This window comes from Stegodyphus dumicola, chromosome 1 (genome assembly GCF_044657685.1).
Source record: "Stegodyphus dumicola isolate Sdum_Otavi_A_Nest chromosome 1, ASM4465768v1".
Classification (NCBI taxonomy): Eukaryota; Metazoa; Arthropoda; class Arachnida; order Araneae; family Eresidae; genus Stegodyphus; species Stegodyphus dumicola.
In genome coordinates, this window is record NC_140768.1 from 182568106 (window position 1) to 182582866 (window position 14761).

At 31.9% G+C, this 14761-nt stretch overlaps 1 protein-coding gene across 1 annotated transcript in view; it reads left to right on the plus strand.

Moving 5' to 3' along the window:
• Window positions 1-11074, plus strand: part of LOC118190975 (immunomodulatory peroxidase-like) — a 119132-nt gene extending 108058 nt beyond the window's left edge. The window contains exons 16-17 of the mRNA XM_085823552.1: window positions 1935-2037; window positions 10776-11074. Coding sequence (XP_085679678.1) covers window positions 1935-2037; window positions 10776-10857 — 185 coding nt within the window. The 3' untranslated portion in view covers window positions 10858-11074. The remainder of the gene's footprint in view (window positions 1-1934; window positions 2038-10775) is intronic.
• Window positions 11075-14761: the final 3687 nt, after the last annotated feature.

A 14761-nucleotide genomic window follows, 5' to 3' on the forward strand; every position in this document is an offset into this window, starting at 1 on the left:
GCTGGACAGTGAATCAAATCCTTTTGCAAGTTTTTTATGTCGTTATCAGAAGCAACAGAAATTCACTTTTCCGTAGTATGTCTACATGCAGTATTTACTAATTAATTTAATTAGTTTTTTATTTTCTAGATCTAAAGCAGAAATTGCTTTCGCAATATTTTTTACGATATTTCTTACAACGTAAGGACGTTTTGCCTGAGCAGTACCGAAGACCATAATAAATCCGACCTTTTTTGCAACCGATGTCTGTGTAATAAACGTTAACAGAACCTCGGTTTGGTTACTTAATTTTGCTTTTATAGGCGTAGTCCTTAACTGTCTAAAAAGTGTTTAGCATGTACAGCAAGAAACTGTTGCCTGAAAAAACAGTGATTTCATTCACATTACCGCTTAAAGTAACTGGCTTTGAGCTGTGACAATGTTATTTGACATAAAAGACACACTGGTTTCCAGTTTTTATTCCCCAAAACACAATTTTCTTTCTTCCCACTCTGCTTTATATCTCTTGTCCTCCTCTTCATATTTCCGTTTTCCCAGATAGAATACTTACTTACTTACTTACTTACGATGAGAATTAAAAAAATATTAAAACACACGTTTAGTAATTTATACCATCTGTAGACAAATAGAATGAACTGCAGCTGTTCTCAGCAGTGTGATCAAGAACGTGAGGATAAGGTCAAAGTTTAAAATGCAACATCAAATACTTTTTATGCCTGCAGAAAAATCATACGATTCATTGATGTAAATTAAAACAGAGGTGCTTAACATGTAAACGTAAACATTTAAACCTGATTTGTGGCATCAAAAACCTTTCTCATCAGCTAAGAGTCGCGTAGAATTGACGGATTGTTGGTTTGGTTTATTTGATTACGAAAAAGCAGACAAGGGCTATCTCGCTTAAAAGAAGAGATATTTTCGTGAAAGACTTTCTAAGGGAAACTGGATCATATGCATGTTACGTATGGGAAAAATCACAAAGGTGCCCATGCAGCCAGCTTGTTCGCTGGGATACGAAATCCGGAATGTTTTTAAAATTTGTGCCAACTGAGCACAAAACAGCCAGTAATCATTTATATGTAATATTTTGCTCCAGGCGTTTGTGGCATTTGGAAAACCGAAATGTATTTATTATGTTTAGCTTTCCTCGTCCGAACCCCTTGTTACCTTATACAAGGTGAATAACAGGATTTCAAGACAAGTTTATGATAGATGTGGTATGTGAATTAGATTCAAAATATCTTAACATTCTCTCAAAAATATGATATTCATATATTTTTATTATGTACAGGAGGTGCCAACGATGATAAACGTTCGCTATTTAAAATTGTTTACATTTCTTGAAAATCCATTTTATGGCTTATTGAATAGCTTATTTAGAAAGACCCACAAATAAAGAGACTTCTAGTACTTTACGAACGATTTGAATTAGCCAATGTTTATAACCTGTTGGAACCTCGTGTGCAAAACATAAACACGTGAATATAATTATTTTGAGTAAATTAAGTAGTTTTAGTCTGTTTCAAATGAGGCGTATTTCTCAGAGACTTCATGACCTCTGTTCCATTCTCCGAAATATTGTACTATGAACAACGAACCTATTCGCTCCGCAGCAGCTTAGCTATTTATTAAATACAGTGAAACCGGCATTGTTTAAAGGCACTTGTTTTGTAAATTTTAAAATATTTCATTATGCAAACATTTTTACTTAATAAGGATTTTAGAATACTGAAATACTTTCAGAAAAAATTTCTGATAACTGCATGGTAGAACAACAAATAAAAATATTCAGCACTCATATATTGTGCAATAAAGTAAAATGGTGCAGTGAATGAAATTTTTGTTTTTACTTTTTCATATGACTATAACAAAAAAGTAAGTACGCATTTACTTTTATGTTTAATAGTTTATTCTTATTTTTTGCACTTTTTCAGGGCAACTGCAAGAAATAAGGAAAGTGACTCTTTCTAGAATTCTGTGTGATAATACAAATGTAGAAGAAGTACAACTCGTATCTTTTGTTCGGCCAGTCAAATGGTCAGTATTTCCTTTTTATTGTTATAGCGAAATTGCGTTTTAAGCTATGAAATCACTAGAGTTGGATTTGTTGATAGACTTACATCCATATTTTAAACTGAATACAAAGTAGTTTTTTAACACTTTTGAAATGTTGGAAACTACGATCTAAAAAATCAGACAGTCTATTCTTAATCACAAATCTCCTATTCTGAATACTTTTCTTAGTTCCATGAATTTCAAGATAACGTAAGTTATCTTAAAATATAATCAACTGAAGTTATTGCTCTGTTTGAGTAACTAAATTTTGAGTTACTTGAGTACCTGAAGTTACTGCTCTGCTCAGGACCACACTCCTTTCTCTGAAAAGTATAGGAAAGAGAAAAAAGTTCAGTCCGAAACAAATGATTCAAAAGGATGGAATGAAAAACATTTGCAGCATGTTTGTGATGGTTCATAAAAATTTTTTATCATTGAAAAATTTTCTATTCTTATAATTGGAGTTAGCTGTCAGAGTTTCATTAAATAAATCTGCTTGTTAAGGAAGTTAAAAATTCCCCGTCTTTGTCGTTTGCTGAGGTATGGCTAAAATTTCTTTCAGACCGGATCACTTAGTTTATCAGTCGTCCATGGATTATAGTATACGAGTTTCGATTTTAGTTCTTCCTTAGTTCGATTTTAGTTCTTGGTATCACTATTAGCATTCAAATAAACCCTGCAGGAGGAAGGAAAGCTGGAAAGAAATAGTTTCTGCAAATGAGATTCTTGAACAAGAGCTATATAACTATTAGAAATTTCCATATTTAAAACTAGCTGCGTAGTCTTTTGAAAATGATGAAGATTAAGTTCAGTAATTTTAAGAACAGTAAAAGGAGAATTATCCATGTTTGAGTAATACTTCTATTCTTTATTAAAATATGAGATTGACAAATCTCTCAAAAAGGCTTATGCTTGACACTGATGTTCTTGCTAACATCCTTGACTTTGCTAATACAACGGAGGCAGTTTATACAAACTTACCTTTCTTGATTTTTTCTATGCTAACTTTGTGTTCTTCTGCATTTTTAAAACAAGCAATAGAGTTGAAGCAAACAGTTCCTTTTTGGTTGTTGCCAAGGCATTTAAAGCACCGATTTATCATATCATATTCCTCTACTTTTCAAACCGACGACAAAAGTTGAACCAGCATTGAGTAGTCTCATGCAGTCAACTACTAGCAGCGAGAAATTAGAAAGGCGCATTATTTGTCAACACGGAGTGACATTCTTTCGGTCAACGTATTAATGCTGCAACTATTTTTACGGAATCGAATGGTATTTACTTTGCTTAACATTAATAATCTTGATTATAATATGGTGCTCCTTCATGTTATTCTTAATATCGTTTTCTCATATTATTTTGAACCTAACAAAAGTATTGATTTGAATTTACACAAAATTAATGGAGCATTTGCTTTAACAGTCTGTAATAGCCTAATTTGGGCAATGGTTGCCAATAGTCTGTTTGAAATTTGGTATAGTTCAGTTTTTGATTCCCAAGATGCTAAGCTTCCTGAATGTTTTAGTATCAATGTTCTGTTTCTTATCAATGAAGGCTGCGGTCTTAGTTTCAGTAGTACTCAAGGTTCAAGCTATACTGAAATTACCATCGTGGGAAGTGACTGTCGGAGATATTTTGCTTTGCTGTCAGCAAGATTAGGAATCTCTCTTAAGATCACGATACGATTAAGTTTGATCTATTTGTAGCTCCTTATTACTCTCTTTATAACAGAGGTAACATGAAGATAATCTTCAGCGTAAAGAAAGTTAACTGGGATACTTTTATTATTCATACAAGATGTCAGTTGGTAATCTCTCAAAGTTTATTCATTACTGTATAGATAAATATGCCTTAAATTCACTTCTAGAATATATGAACTCTGTTTTTTATAGCGACTCAGACTTCCATGCCTGTAAAAAAACAACAAGTTCATAGGGAATGTTCATGGTGTTCAAGAGGTGCCTTGGTGGACTAATGAAACCGAATGCATAAGAAAAGAGGTTAACGCTTTTTAACGTAGGTTTCAATGAAATCGCAGTCCTACTCAGGGACCTGTATAGACAAAAATGTCTACACTTAGGAGATATTACAGCTCAAAACTGAAGGATGCAAAACTTAACTCTTGGAAAGACTTTTCAATAAATATTAACTAAAATAATAATTATTATTTTGAATGAATTTCAATGAATATTAGCGAAAGGAATACTTAGAAGAAAATATATACAAATGGCTATAAAGCAAAATTTAATGGAAAGAGTGGAAATCACTGGAACTTATCTCGTATCTGTTAATAGCACCAAGTTGCTAGAAGAAACAGTAAACGAGATTATTAACATATATTTTACAACTGACCCATCAAATGATAAATAATTGGGAAATTTGTTTCACAGTATGATTAGGACTGAGGCTTCTATTAACGATGATGCTAAACAAGATCCTCTTTTACAAGCTCAGAAATTAATGGTGTTATTAAAAACCTTAAACCAAATTAAACTTCTCGTCTTGATTATATTTCAAATGAAAGTTTGAAGCAAATTCATAGAATGTTTCTGAATATGTATTCTAAAATCTTCAGTACTTGTCTAAAGCTTGGCTCATTATTTCGTTGCTGGAAGAGAGCAAATGTCATTTTAATCCCCAAGAAGAGTGGTCCTTGTGTTTCACATTTATATGATTAAATATGCATTAGTCCTAGAAAAACTGTGTATTAATAGAATTTACTGGTTCGTACACAAAACCTCTAAACAAAGCATAATTTCGGTTTACTCTGACTAAACGCTATGAAGTTTTTATGTACCTGAAAGATATAGTTGATGAAGATAATAAGGTATATTCACGCAGTCTACTGTTTCTTGATATTAATAGGGCTTTTGCCCACGCTTGGTGGTCTGGGATACTTCCCTTTTAAGAAGAGCTATGTGATATTTTTATACTTATTAAGGATGTTTTGCATGATAAATGTGCCCATGTTTCTATTTTCAACATTTTGGAAAGAGGTTGTTCTTAAGTTTCCGTTTCCGGACCTTTACTCTGGAATTGAATTACGAATGATCTTCGTACTAGACTTTCAGATTCTCGAGACTTAATATCCTGACGGTCTACTGATTTGTTTTCAAGGGAAGTATTCCGATACTTCTAATATTTCACAGAGCACTCTTAATAGGGTTTCAGATTGGTCACCAGAGCAAAAGTTGGAATTCAATCCTAATAAATCTAAAATTATAATAATTAAAAGAAAGCATGTTAGTTACACAAAGCATGTTAGTTGCAAACCAACAATTCTACTTTGATAATATTTTATTCGATAAGGGGAATGAAATTAAATATTTTGGCATTATTCTTGATGATTAGGTTTGCTGGAAGAATCATATTATGTATTTATCTAAAAATATGAAAATATTCTTAGAAAACTTAATCATGTATCTTGTAATGCTGTTTTGAAATCTAGTGTTATTGGTATCATTTATAAACAGGGTAAATTCCCTTTCGTTTACTGTGCTACTAGAGTGCGGCGAACAACTTAAGAAAAGACGATTAGTTCCCGTATTATTCGGCAGACTACAAAGAAGAATTTTACCAAGAGCTGTGCGTAGCTATAGAATAATTAGCTATGAAATCTGTTTTTGAACTGCGCAGTTGTCTTCAATTGATCTTCATGTTTTAGATGATTTAAACTACTTTATGTTCTCCCTGTAAATTTCCTTTACTGGCTGTTTGAAATTGTGCTAAATACATAAAAGCAGACAATTTTTCGTTGTTCTCTAATTTAATTTTCATAATTTTTCACGGAACACTTAGTGACTTTTTGAAGAACACTAATGTTCCACGGAACACAGATTGGGAAATACTGGTTTAAATCACGTTTAGGGAACGTTAACTTCTGAATCTCGATTAAGTGAATTGGATTTAATATGCATTCATTAAGTATTGAACTGATAACTGTGCTGAGATGTCAAGGAAATTTAATTTTGTTTGTATGACAAAATTGCTTTTAAGTAATACAAATAATCACACACACACACACACACACACACACACACACAAAAAAAAAAAAAAAAAAAAAAAAAAAAAGCAATGCATTCTACGTAATGCTATAAGCTATATTATTTTTTACTTATTTCAGTCATTTAATAAACTGATCTAATTCATTATTCTGTATTTAATTTAATTTAGTTTTTAGTTTAATTAATACATAACGACATTTAGTTTAATACTTTTTAATGCATCGCGATATTACTTTCAACTTGACAATTAAATTAAACTGCTTTAAGCATTCGAAATGTGTTTTATTTTTCTTTGCAGTATATGGCTGCGTGTTCCGATACATGTAAGCATTACTCGAATTAGATAATTAAAAAGATTCGGTAAATACAGCTGAATGTTTCTCTAGTATATTGTGTTGAGAATTAGTATTAACTTTTTCTCGATATGTCCGTTCCCTTTAATTTTGAACGCTCGAGATTAATGTTTTTACGATGATTCTGAAATTATTTTCTTCACATTTCTTCTTTAATAAGCCACAGTCTGATGTTATTCCAAAATGTCTTTACGTAATTCTGCAATACGATATAATTTACACTTTTAAGTCTCCTGCATAAACAACTGCACTCTTGTGAGTATTTTAAAATGCAGTTAAGAGAGAATTGAAATTGGCTTTAGAAATACGATTTAATTTTTATTTGGAATAAAGCAAGACTGAAATATTCATATTTATAGTTTTTATACTATGTTTAAAACATTAAAGGATGTTTTCTTTAAAAAAATCAAAAGACGTATCGTATTTTCTTTGAAAAATCAAAGATAAGATTCAAAATTTTGTTTCTAATGAATTGTTTACGTTAAAGTTTTCAAGTAATATTATTGTCGCTGAAAACGAAGGAAATATTACTAATGAGAATTTTGCAAGAAATTATCACATTTCCTTGCACAATTGTGAAGTATAAGTTGTTGCACATCTAGTCATTATTTCGAAAATTCGTGATTCGAATTCTGATTAAGAAACGGTTGACTTTTCAGGTACTTCGCTCAAAAAATCTAATAATCTTTATGGTGGCTTTCGAACTAAAAAGTGTGATGAATATCAATTCATCATCACCGGATTTAGTCGACTGGTTTTCGTGCGTTTTTCCCAGTCGCATTTTAAGTGGAGAAGAATATAGGAAATTATCGCATTTTCCATCCATGTTTTCGTGGCCTAAGTGGATACCATATACTACAGCTAGCGTTTGATGATCCGCGGTTCCAGTGTCGGCATAGTTGATTTTTTTCTGTTTTCTGCTCGAAAAACCTAATAGTCTTCACACATTAATTTCTTTCATTATTAGTATTATTTTCACCTGCGTAATTGTCTCTGAAAACCACATGATTTTATGCCATTATCATTTCGCATAGCTTATCTAAAATTTAAATGTGCGATTTAAAATGTGAAACCAGGACTCGTGAAAAAGGGGAAGTACCTCGCCTTGAACACTGGACTTTCTAATTGCTTTCCAGACGTGCTTTTCAATTACATCACGAAAGCACGCCCTAAGGAGAAAGAAAATACCTTACTATTTCCCCTCTTAAAGGGTGACTAGGGATGAGGATACCGAATTGCTAAATCTTGGTGGTGACGACTTGGTGGTCCACCACCTTTTAGGTTAGCATGACTTGCAGAGTCATTAGATTTGTCGAAGCAGGAGACGTGAAAATTATACTGTGCCCTTGACGGGAATCGAACTTCAGAGTATTAATCGGACTTCCAGTTACACTACAAAAGCATGCACTAAGGAGGGAGAAAATATCTTATGAGTTTCTTAATTTCATTTGTATTTTAGCAATTTATATGCATCGAAAGCATATTCTTCAACAATGTACGAAGTGATTTTTACTTTTCTGCTTTGATAAATTATTTGTATGCACAGAATTCTTTTTGTGTTTGAAAACATGAGTTGGATACGGTACTTAAAATTTTTGGGTAATTGAATTTGAATTTCGATCTCATATATGTTCAGTTTTTTACTCAAAATCATATATTCGAGTCTTGAGTTGTTCTCTTTTCCTAATCAAATGTATACGTACACGGCTTTTAAAAAGGATTAACACATGCGGACCATTTTTGTTGGCGTCCTTACGCTAGCAAAATGAGCGGATAATCTTGAAATATATTTGGTAAACTTTACACAAAGAAAACGCTGGACCACTGGCAAAAACATCCATAAAATTCCTTGGATTGGCAGTAAAAGCTACGTTCTACTAACGTTGTGTGTGGTTTTCAGGGAAGTTACTACTGTGAAACTTTTACGTATTATGATACAAGAATAGGTAGAATACGGCTTATGTAAAGCTGTAAAAACGAAGAACTATGTAGTAAAATTGGTAACTGAGGTTTCTATGTTCTTTATCATTAAAAATAAAATACTATGCCACGGTGATCTCTGTAAATTCGTTTTTTCTCTTGCAATCGGAAAAGAATCATGTTAAGTGTAAGTGCATTATATCTAACGCGATTTAAAAGGAATTAACTCGAATTCGAATCACGAATTTTCGAAATAATGACTAGATGTGCAACAACTTATACTTCACAATTGTGCAAGGAAATGTGATAATTTCTTGCAAAATTCTCATTAGTAATATTTCCTTCGTTTTCAGCGACAATAATATTACTTGAAAACTTTAACGTAAACAATTCATTAGAAACAAAATTTTGAATCTTATCTTTGATTTTTCAAAGAAAATACGATACGTCTTTTGATTTTTTTAAAGAAAACATCCTTTAATGTTTTAAACATAGTATAAAAACTATAAATATGAATATTTCAGTCTTGCTTTATTCCAAATAAAAATTAAATCGTATTTCTAAAGCCAATTTCAATTCTCTCTTAACTGCATTTTAAAATACTCACAAGAGTGCAGTTGTTTATGCAGGAGACTTAAAAGTGTAAATTATATCGTATTGCAGAATTACGTAAAGACATTTTGGAATTTATAATTTTTACAGTTATTGTTCCCATTCATGGTATTTTCATGATGAATCAGTTGCAAAGCAACTATTTTCCTAAAGAAAACATTATATAAGTTATAATGTAGTGTAATTGGAAGCATACTCTATGCGCATTCGAAATGTCCAGGTTTCGAGTCCCGGATAAGGTACTGCATATTTTTCACGTCTTCTATTAAAAAAAAAAAAAAAAACTAATGACTTTACAAACTCATGCTGAAGTTTCAAAATTTATATCGTTATACATATAAGTTGCACTTGCAATTACTTTCTGGGTTTGTGTTTGATAATAAACTTATAGTGAATATTAAATAACGTATAGTGAATATTAAAATGTAATATAGACATCTACGTACAAAATATAACAATAAGATACATTGGATTGAGGCACATGTAGGTTTCCATGGTAATGGAAGGACTGACGCACTGTCAAAAGAACTCACGCTTGGCAACTATAAAGAAATCAAACTGCATAGCTCTAGAAAAAAGACTATTGGAATTTTATATAATAGTATATATGAAAAATGAAAAAAAAAAAAAAAAAAAAAAAAAAAAAAAAACAATTGGAATCCCTCGAAAAAAAAAGAAAAATTATATGCGTACTCTACAGATTTATAAAGGAAGAAAGTACTACACTGATATAGATCTGAATCAAATTTTGACGGGACATGGACTTTTCCCATGTACTTGAACAGTGTTTGCCTTGCAGGAAAACAATCTTTGTCGGCTATGTAGAGTAACAGGTGATAATCTTCACTTCTTTGAAACTTGTAGCCTGACTGCAAGTATTAGAGATAAAATGAAAATCGAATTTCGAAGAAATTTTAAAGATTATGGTAAAATGCTGCTTTATTCCAGGGAAATAATGAATATTATAAAAGCACAGAGATACTTGGCTGGAGTGGATGTGTGGATGATGCGTATCTGTTTTCTTTTATTTATGTATCGTTTTATTAAATGTTCAACTGTTTATTCTTTTTTTTTCCAGTTCGTTTTTGTTTTGTCGAGCTAGCCTCTAAAAGCTTTATGGCTGAATCATCGGCCAGGGGAGCTGGGGGCTTTGCCTTTATAGTAACATAATAACATATAAACTGCAGAGTAAATTTGCAAATAAAAGTGAAGATATTAAACACAGAGTTATTCAAAAAGAATGAACCAGTTTTAGAGAGCTGTATTTTATTAAGAAAATTTTTAATCTGGCACATGTATTATACTAATAAAGAAATTTCCTTTCCTTCATAGAAGTGTTCCTGTGTGTTGAAATATCATTAAGTTCACGTTTAATCTGAGGATGTGAACTAATGTGACCTCCACTGAAATATCGCCAGGATTTTCACACCTTTTCTTCTGAAGTTTATGGGCATTCATTTTATTTTCTTTTACATAGACATCCATTCTTCTGAAACTATCGAAACCATTGTTGAATATTCGTGAACTCAAGAACGCAGATCATCTTGTACTGAAGTGCTGCCATTTCGAGTGTAAGCAACTCAAGGTAAGAGGAATGATGCATGCGTTAAGGGCACGTTAGAGTGCCCGGCTGTGAACTATCCGAAATGCAGAATTCCACCCATTTGAAATGTTATCGACTAATTTCGCAAAGATCCTTGAAGATTATTTAAAAGACTTAAAAAACGGTTCATTCCTTTCGAATAACGCTGCATATTCCATTACTTTGTTTCAAAATATAGTTAATTTCTTGTTCTAAATTTTGATTTATCCTAATTAATTTTAATTTCAGGAATCCTGCTGAAAATTGCAGAAATGGTAAAATACCTCGTATGGATCTGTCCTCTTGGAAAAATGAGCCCGTTTGGACATAATTACATTTACATATTTTGTAGCTATGTGTACTGAACTATAATTTTGTAGTTTTCTCAGTATCGTAATGCAAAAATATATAATTATTTATTTATTTTATGATAGCGGGTTTTTGAGAAAACTTATATGTGTATCTGCAGAAGTAGCAGATAAATGTATTTTCATAGAGTTTATATTGAGTATGTAATTATGTAATGTTAATAAACATGGTAAAACTTATCCGTACATTTTTTAGTTATACAACAAGAATAAGCAAAGTCTGGAATTACAGCAGGACTTCATTTACCTGAATTAAGTTGAGCAGGAGTATTTTTTGACAGAATGTTTTTAAAAATTATCCAGGCATGTACAGTCTTTAAAAGTTTCAGGAGCACGTGGCCCAACAAAGAGAAGAGCTGTCTCGTCCGGTTACACTATGCCAAGAGCCGTACGCAAATTTAATGTTTAAATGATCATAACATAGTGTCCAAACATTTTTAATGTGAACAGTCAGTCTGTTTCTTGAATACTACTTTATTCGTAAAAAAAAAAAAAAAAAAAAAAAAAAAAAATCTATAGTTCTCCAACATATTATGAGAAAGAGATATTTTCTGGATTTCAATATTAAAATGCCCCTGGTATTTTGTTCCTGGATTTATATACTTTTAATATATTGCCTTCATTGTTTGGAGATATTTCAAGATGCACGTATGTAAGCTTTTTTTTAAAGATGTCATAAAATTATTCTGCGGCGTATATATACAGAGTCTTGCCGGTCGGAGGGTTTTAATAGATGCCACAGCGGCTGTGATATTCAAAATGTTCATCTGAAATACTTTTTCGTACATTCGTAATTATATGTTTCATACTGGGAAATTTGCTTTCGGATAGCCATAGGGTGACGTAAAGTCTGCCAGGAGGGTCGGGCTGCGTCCCTCATATCATATTATATCATATCATATCATGCGAGCGTATTCCTGAATTGAAATATCATGAACCAACGAATGCCGCTGGAAAGTTCCTTTTACACAGAAATATGCTTCTATTAAAAAAATATGAAGTTTTTTTATGTTGTGATCTCGTTATTTTTGTTTTAATTTCGACAGCAGGAATATTCCAGTTTCCATTTTGAATGTAAGTTTGTTGCAATTATGCAGCAGATGAACTGAAATCTTAGAATGCATTCTCAGTCTTCTAATAAAGTCGCAATTAATGCCGCACATTTTGGGATATTTGTTACGTGAGTAGTCCAGCCAAAGTTTTCAGAATGAATTTAGTTATGGCTGTTAATGTGAGGTTCATCTATCATATTTTTGTGTGTATAAGCCGAATATTTGTACCCTACATTTTTGAGAAAAATTAGGCGGTCTGTACTCAGCTAACGAATACTTTTAAAGAAATTTAATTCCATTGGTTATCTTTAACGTAATTCGAGATTATAAGGATTCTAATTAACAATTTCATTTCAAACTGGCAGATATTACTTTTGCTTTTTACTTTTTCTTTCTACGAGTGTCACACGAATCTACATTCTTGGATGATACGAGATACACTGCTTTGTCCTCTCACTCGTCCATCACCTTGGAAATAAATTTGACTTCGAAAATTTCGTGCTCCATTTATTCTAGTATTAGCTTCCATGCCGCCATTACCTCACACATCTGAGCCAGAGATGGTTTTCTTAACGCATTGTCCGGCATCCTCTTATAGCACTGAGCCTCCAAATGTGATAGAAGAGCTGCATCTTAAAAGGTTGATTGATAAATGCTTCAAATTATTGCAGCATGTTTGAAGTTGGTTTGAATCTATCGTCTCACGTTTTTGCAGGTACATCAAACTCTCTTCCTGTTACTTGGATTCCGTTTCCTTGTACGTAATGATACGAGTATAAATGCAGTTTAAGTGTTATTTATACACGCATGCGGCCTATACATACACGTGAATACGTGTATAGGTGTAGCTTCCAATTTATTATTTCTTGGGGATTATTACTTCATTCTGATATTTGAAATATCAAAATAATCTATAGAAACTGTTTTCATTGTTAAAAGTAAAAAGGATATCTGTTATGGTTTAAGAAAAAGTGTTTATTTCAGTAAATTTGCATGTAATTTGTGTAATTTTAAATAATATGTTAATCTTCTTTCCGCGCAAACGGCTGTGTCGTACCAAAGTTTCGTAAACAATGTACCTTAAAGTCATCTCATGAACAAGAAGTTCTAGAGTTAACACACGTAATATTGGAAGGTTATTTATTCTCATAGTAAAGTATGTAATACTATCTAAGGAATCAAGTGAGAAAAACATTCTCTCAAAATATAAATGAGAGCTTTTCAAAATCTCTTCTGTCTTCTCTATTTCAGTTAAGAGCGACGTTTTCGGGTAGAGAAATTGGACGTTAGTTCACTAGAGAAAAATGGAATAAAAAATTAAGTTAAAACATTTTAACTAACTAAAAGATACTTAAAAAGTGTGTTATAATTTAAGCAGTTAAGAAATTACAATTTAGATTAGATTTTTTTCATATTTAATGAAGTTTTATATCTCTGCTCATTTTACACTTTTTCTACAGAATTCATGCCTTCTGTATTCATATTTTCGATGAAGATTTCTTAAAATTCTTAAAATTCATCTATGAAATACATTGAAAAGTTTTTATAAGCAAAGTAATTAATAAATATTGATGATATTTTATACTATTTCCAAAATTTGATTTTTTTTGGGGGGGGTAATGTTTTTGAATAAACTTACCAAACCAAAGTAATTTTTATTTTGCACCTTAAAAAGTCGCGCAATTAAAGATGAGTAACAATAAAAAATATTGCATTTACATGTTAACGAAGTTAATGTTTGTAAGTCATCATTAGAATAAAAGTGCAAAAACTAGATATAAATGATTAGATCTTTATTACATTAACTTCTGGTTGAATGCTTAAAATGTGAGTGAATTAATAATAAGATAATATTATTCATTCACGATTTTCCGCAATGTTAGTAATTCGCATTTTTTAGTATGAAAGAGCGAAAAGAATCAATAATTACGTTCCATTAATTATTATCTAAACGACGATAACCATCATCGATAACCATTTATCAAACGACTATCAAAACAGAGATGGAAATCTGTAAATGCTGGGCGAAGCGAAAACTCTAACAGAAATTCAGTAAAGAAGGTAAGAAAAAATGACAGCAGTAGAATAGTAGCTACAAAAATCAATGTCCACTATGAAAACACACGTGTCGGCAGGGTCAAATTAATTAATATCGGACCAAAAGGACAAAGAAAGAGCAACTTTTGGCGCCGACGAACAAATATTTGTACTAGCCTTTTCCCATCAAATGGGCACAATTTTCCACCTGACTAAGTGTTGTGGACATAGGACGAAGCAAAATATTGATCTTGTTACAGGGATCACATGCTGGGGACTTTTGCAATTTTTTCCCTTTCTCCGTGGTTGCCGTTTTCTGGCCTCCCCGTGGTGGTGTCTTACGTCACGGTTTCGTATCTTTGCCTTCTTGATTTCTGTCACCAGTTCTGCGCAATGTGTATGTTCAGCTTCTGGGATTGGTTTGATTACATAATTAACTGAGTGTAAGTTTAGCAGTTTTTTTCCCTTGCAAAGGTTAAGACCTTCATTATCGATGAATGGTGAGAACTGCTTTTCAGGATGTGAAATTACAAAACATAAATTAGCAAACGTACGTAGCTGTAGTTATTGTTATTATCGGACGTCTAGCACCTTAATGTTATTTCTTCCTTGTTATCATCAATTGTTTTTCAAATTTCTTTATACTCTCTGTTTATGCATTGTTAATTTAATATGGTAGAACCAAAATTTATTCTAATGCATAGAGGTATGAATTAGTAGTACCAAATAACTTACAAAAATATCTTTTATAACTTAGAATCAGAATAGGCATTTTAAA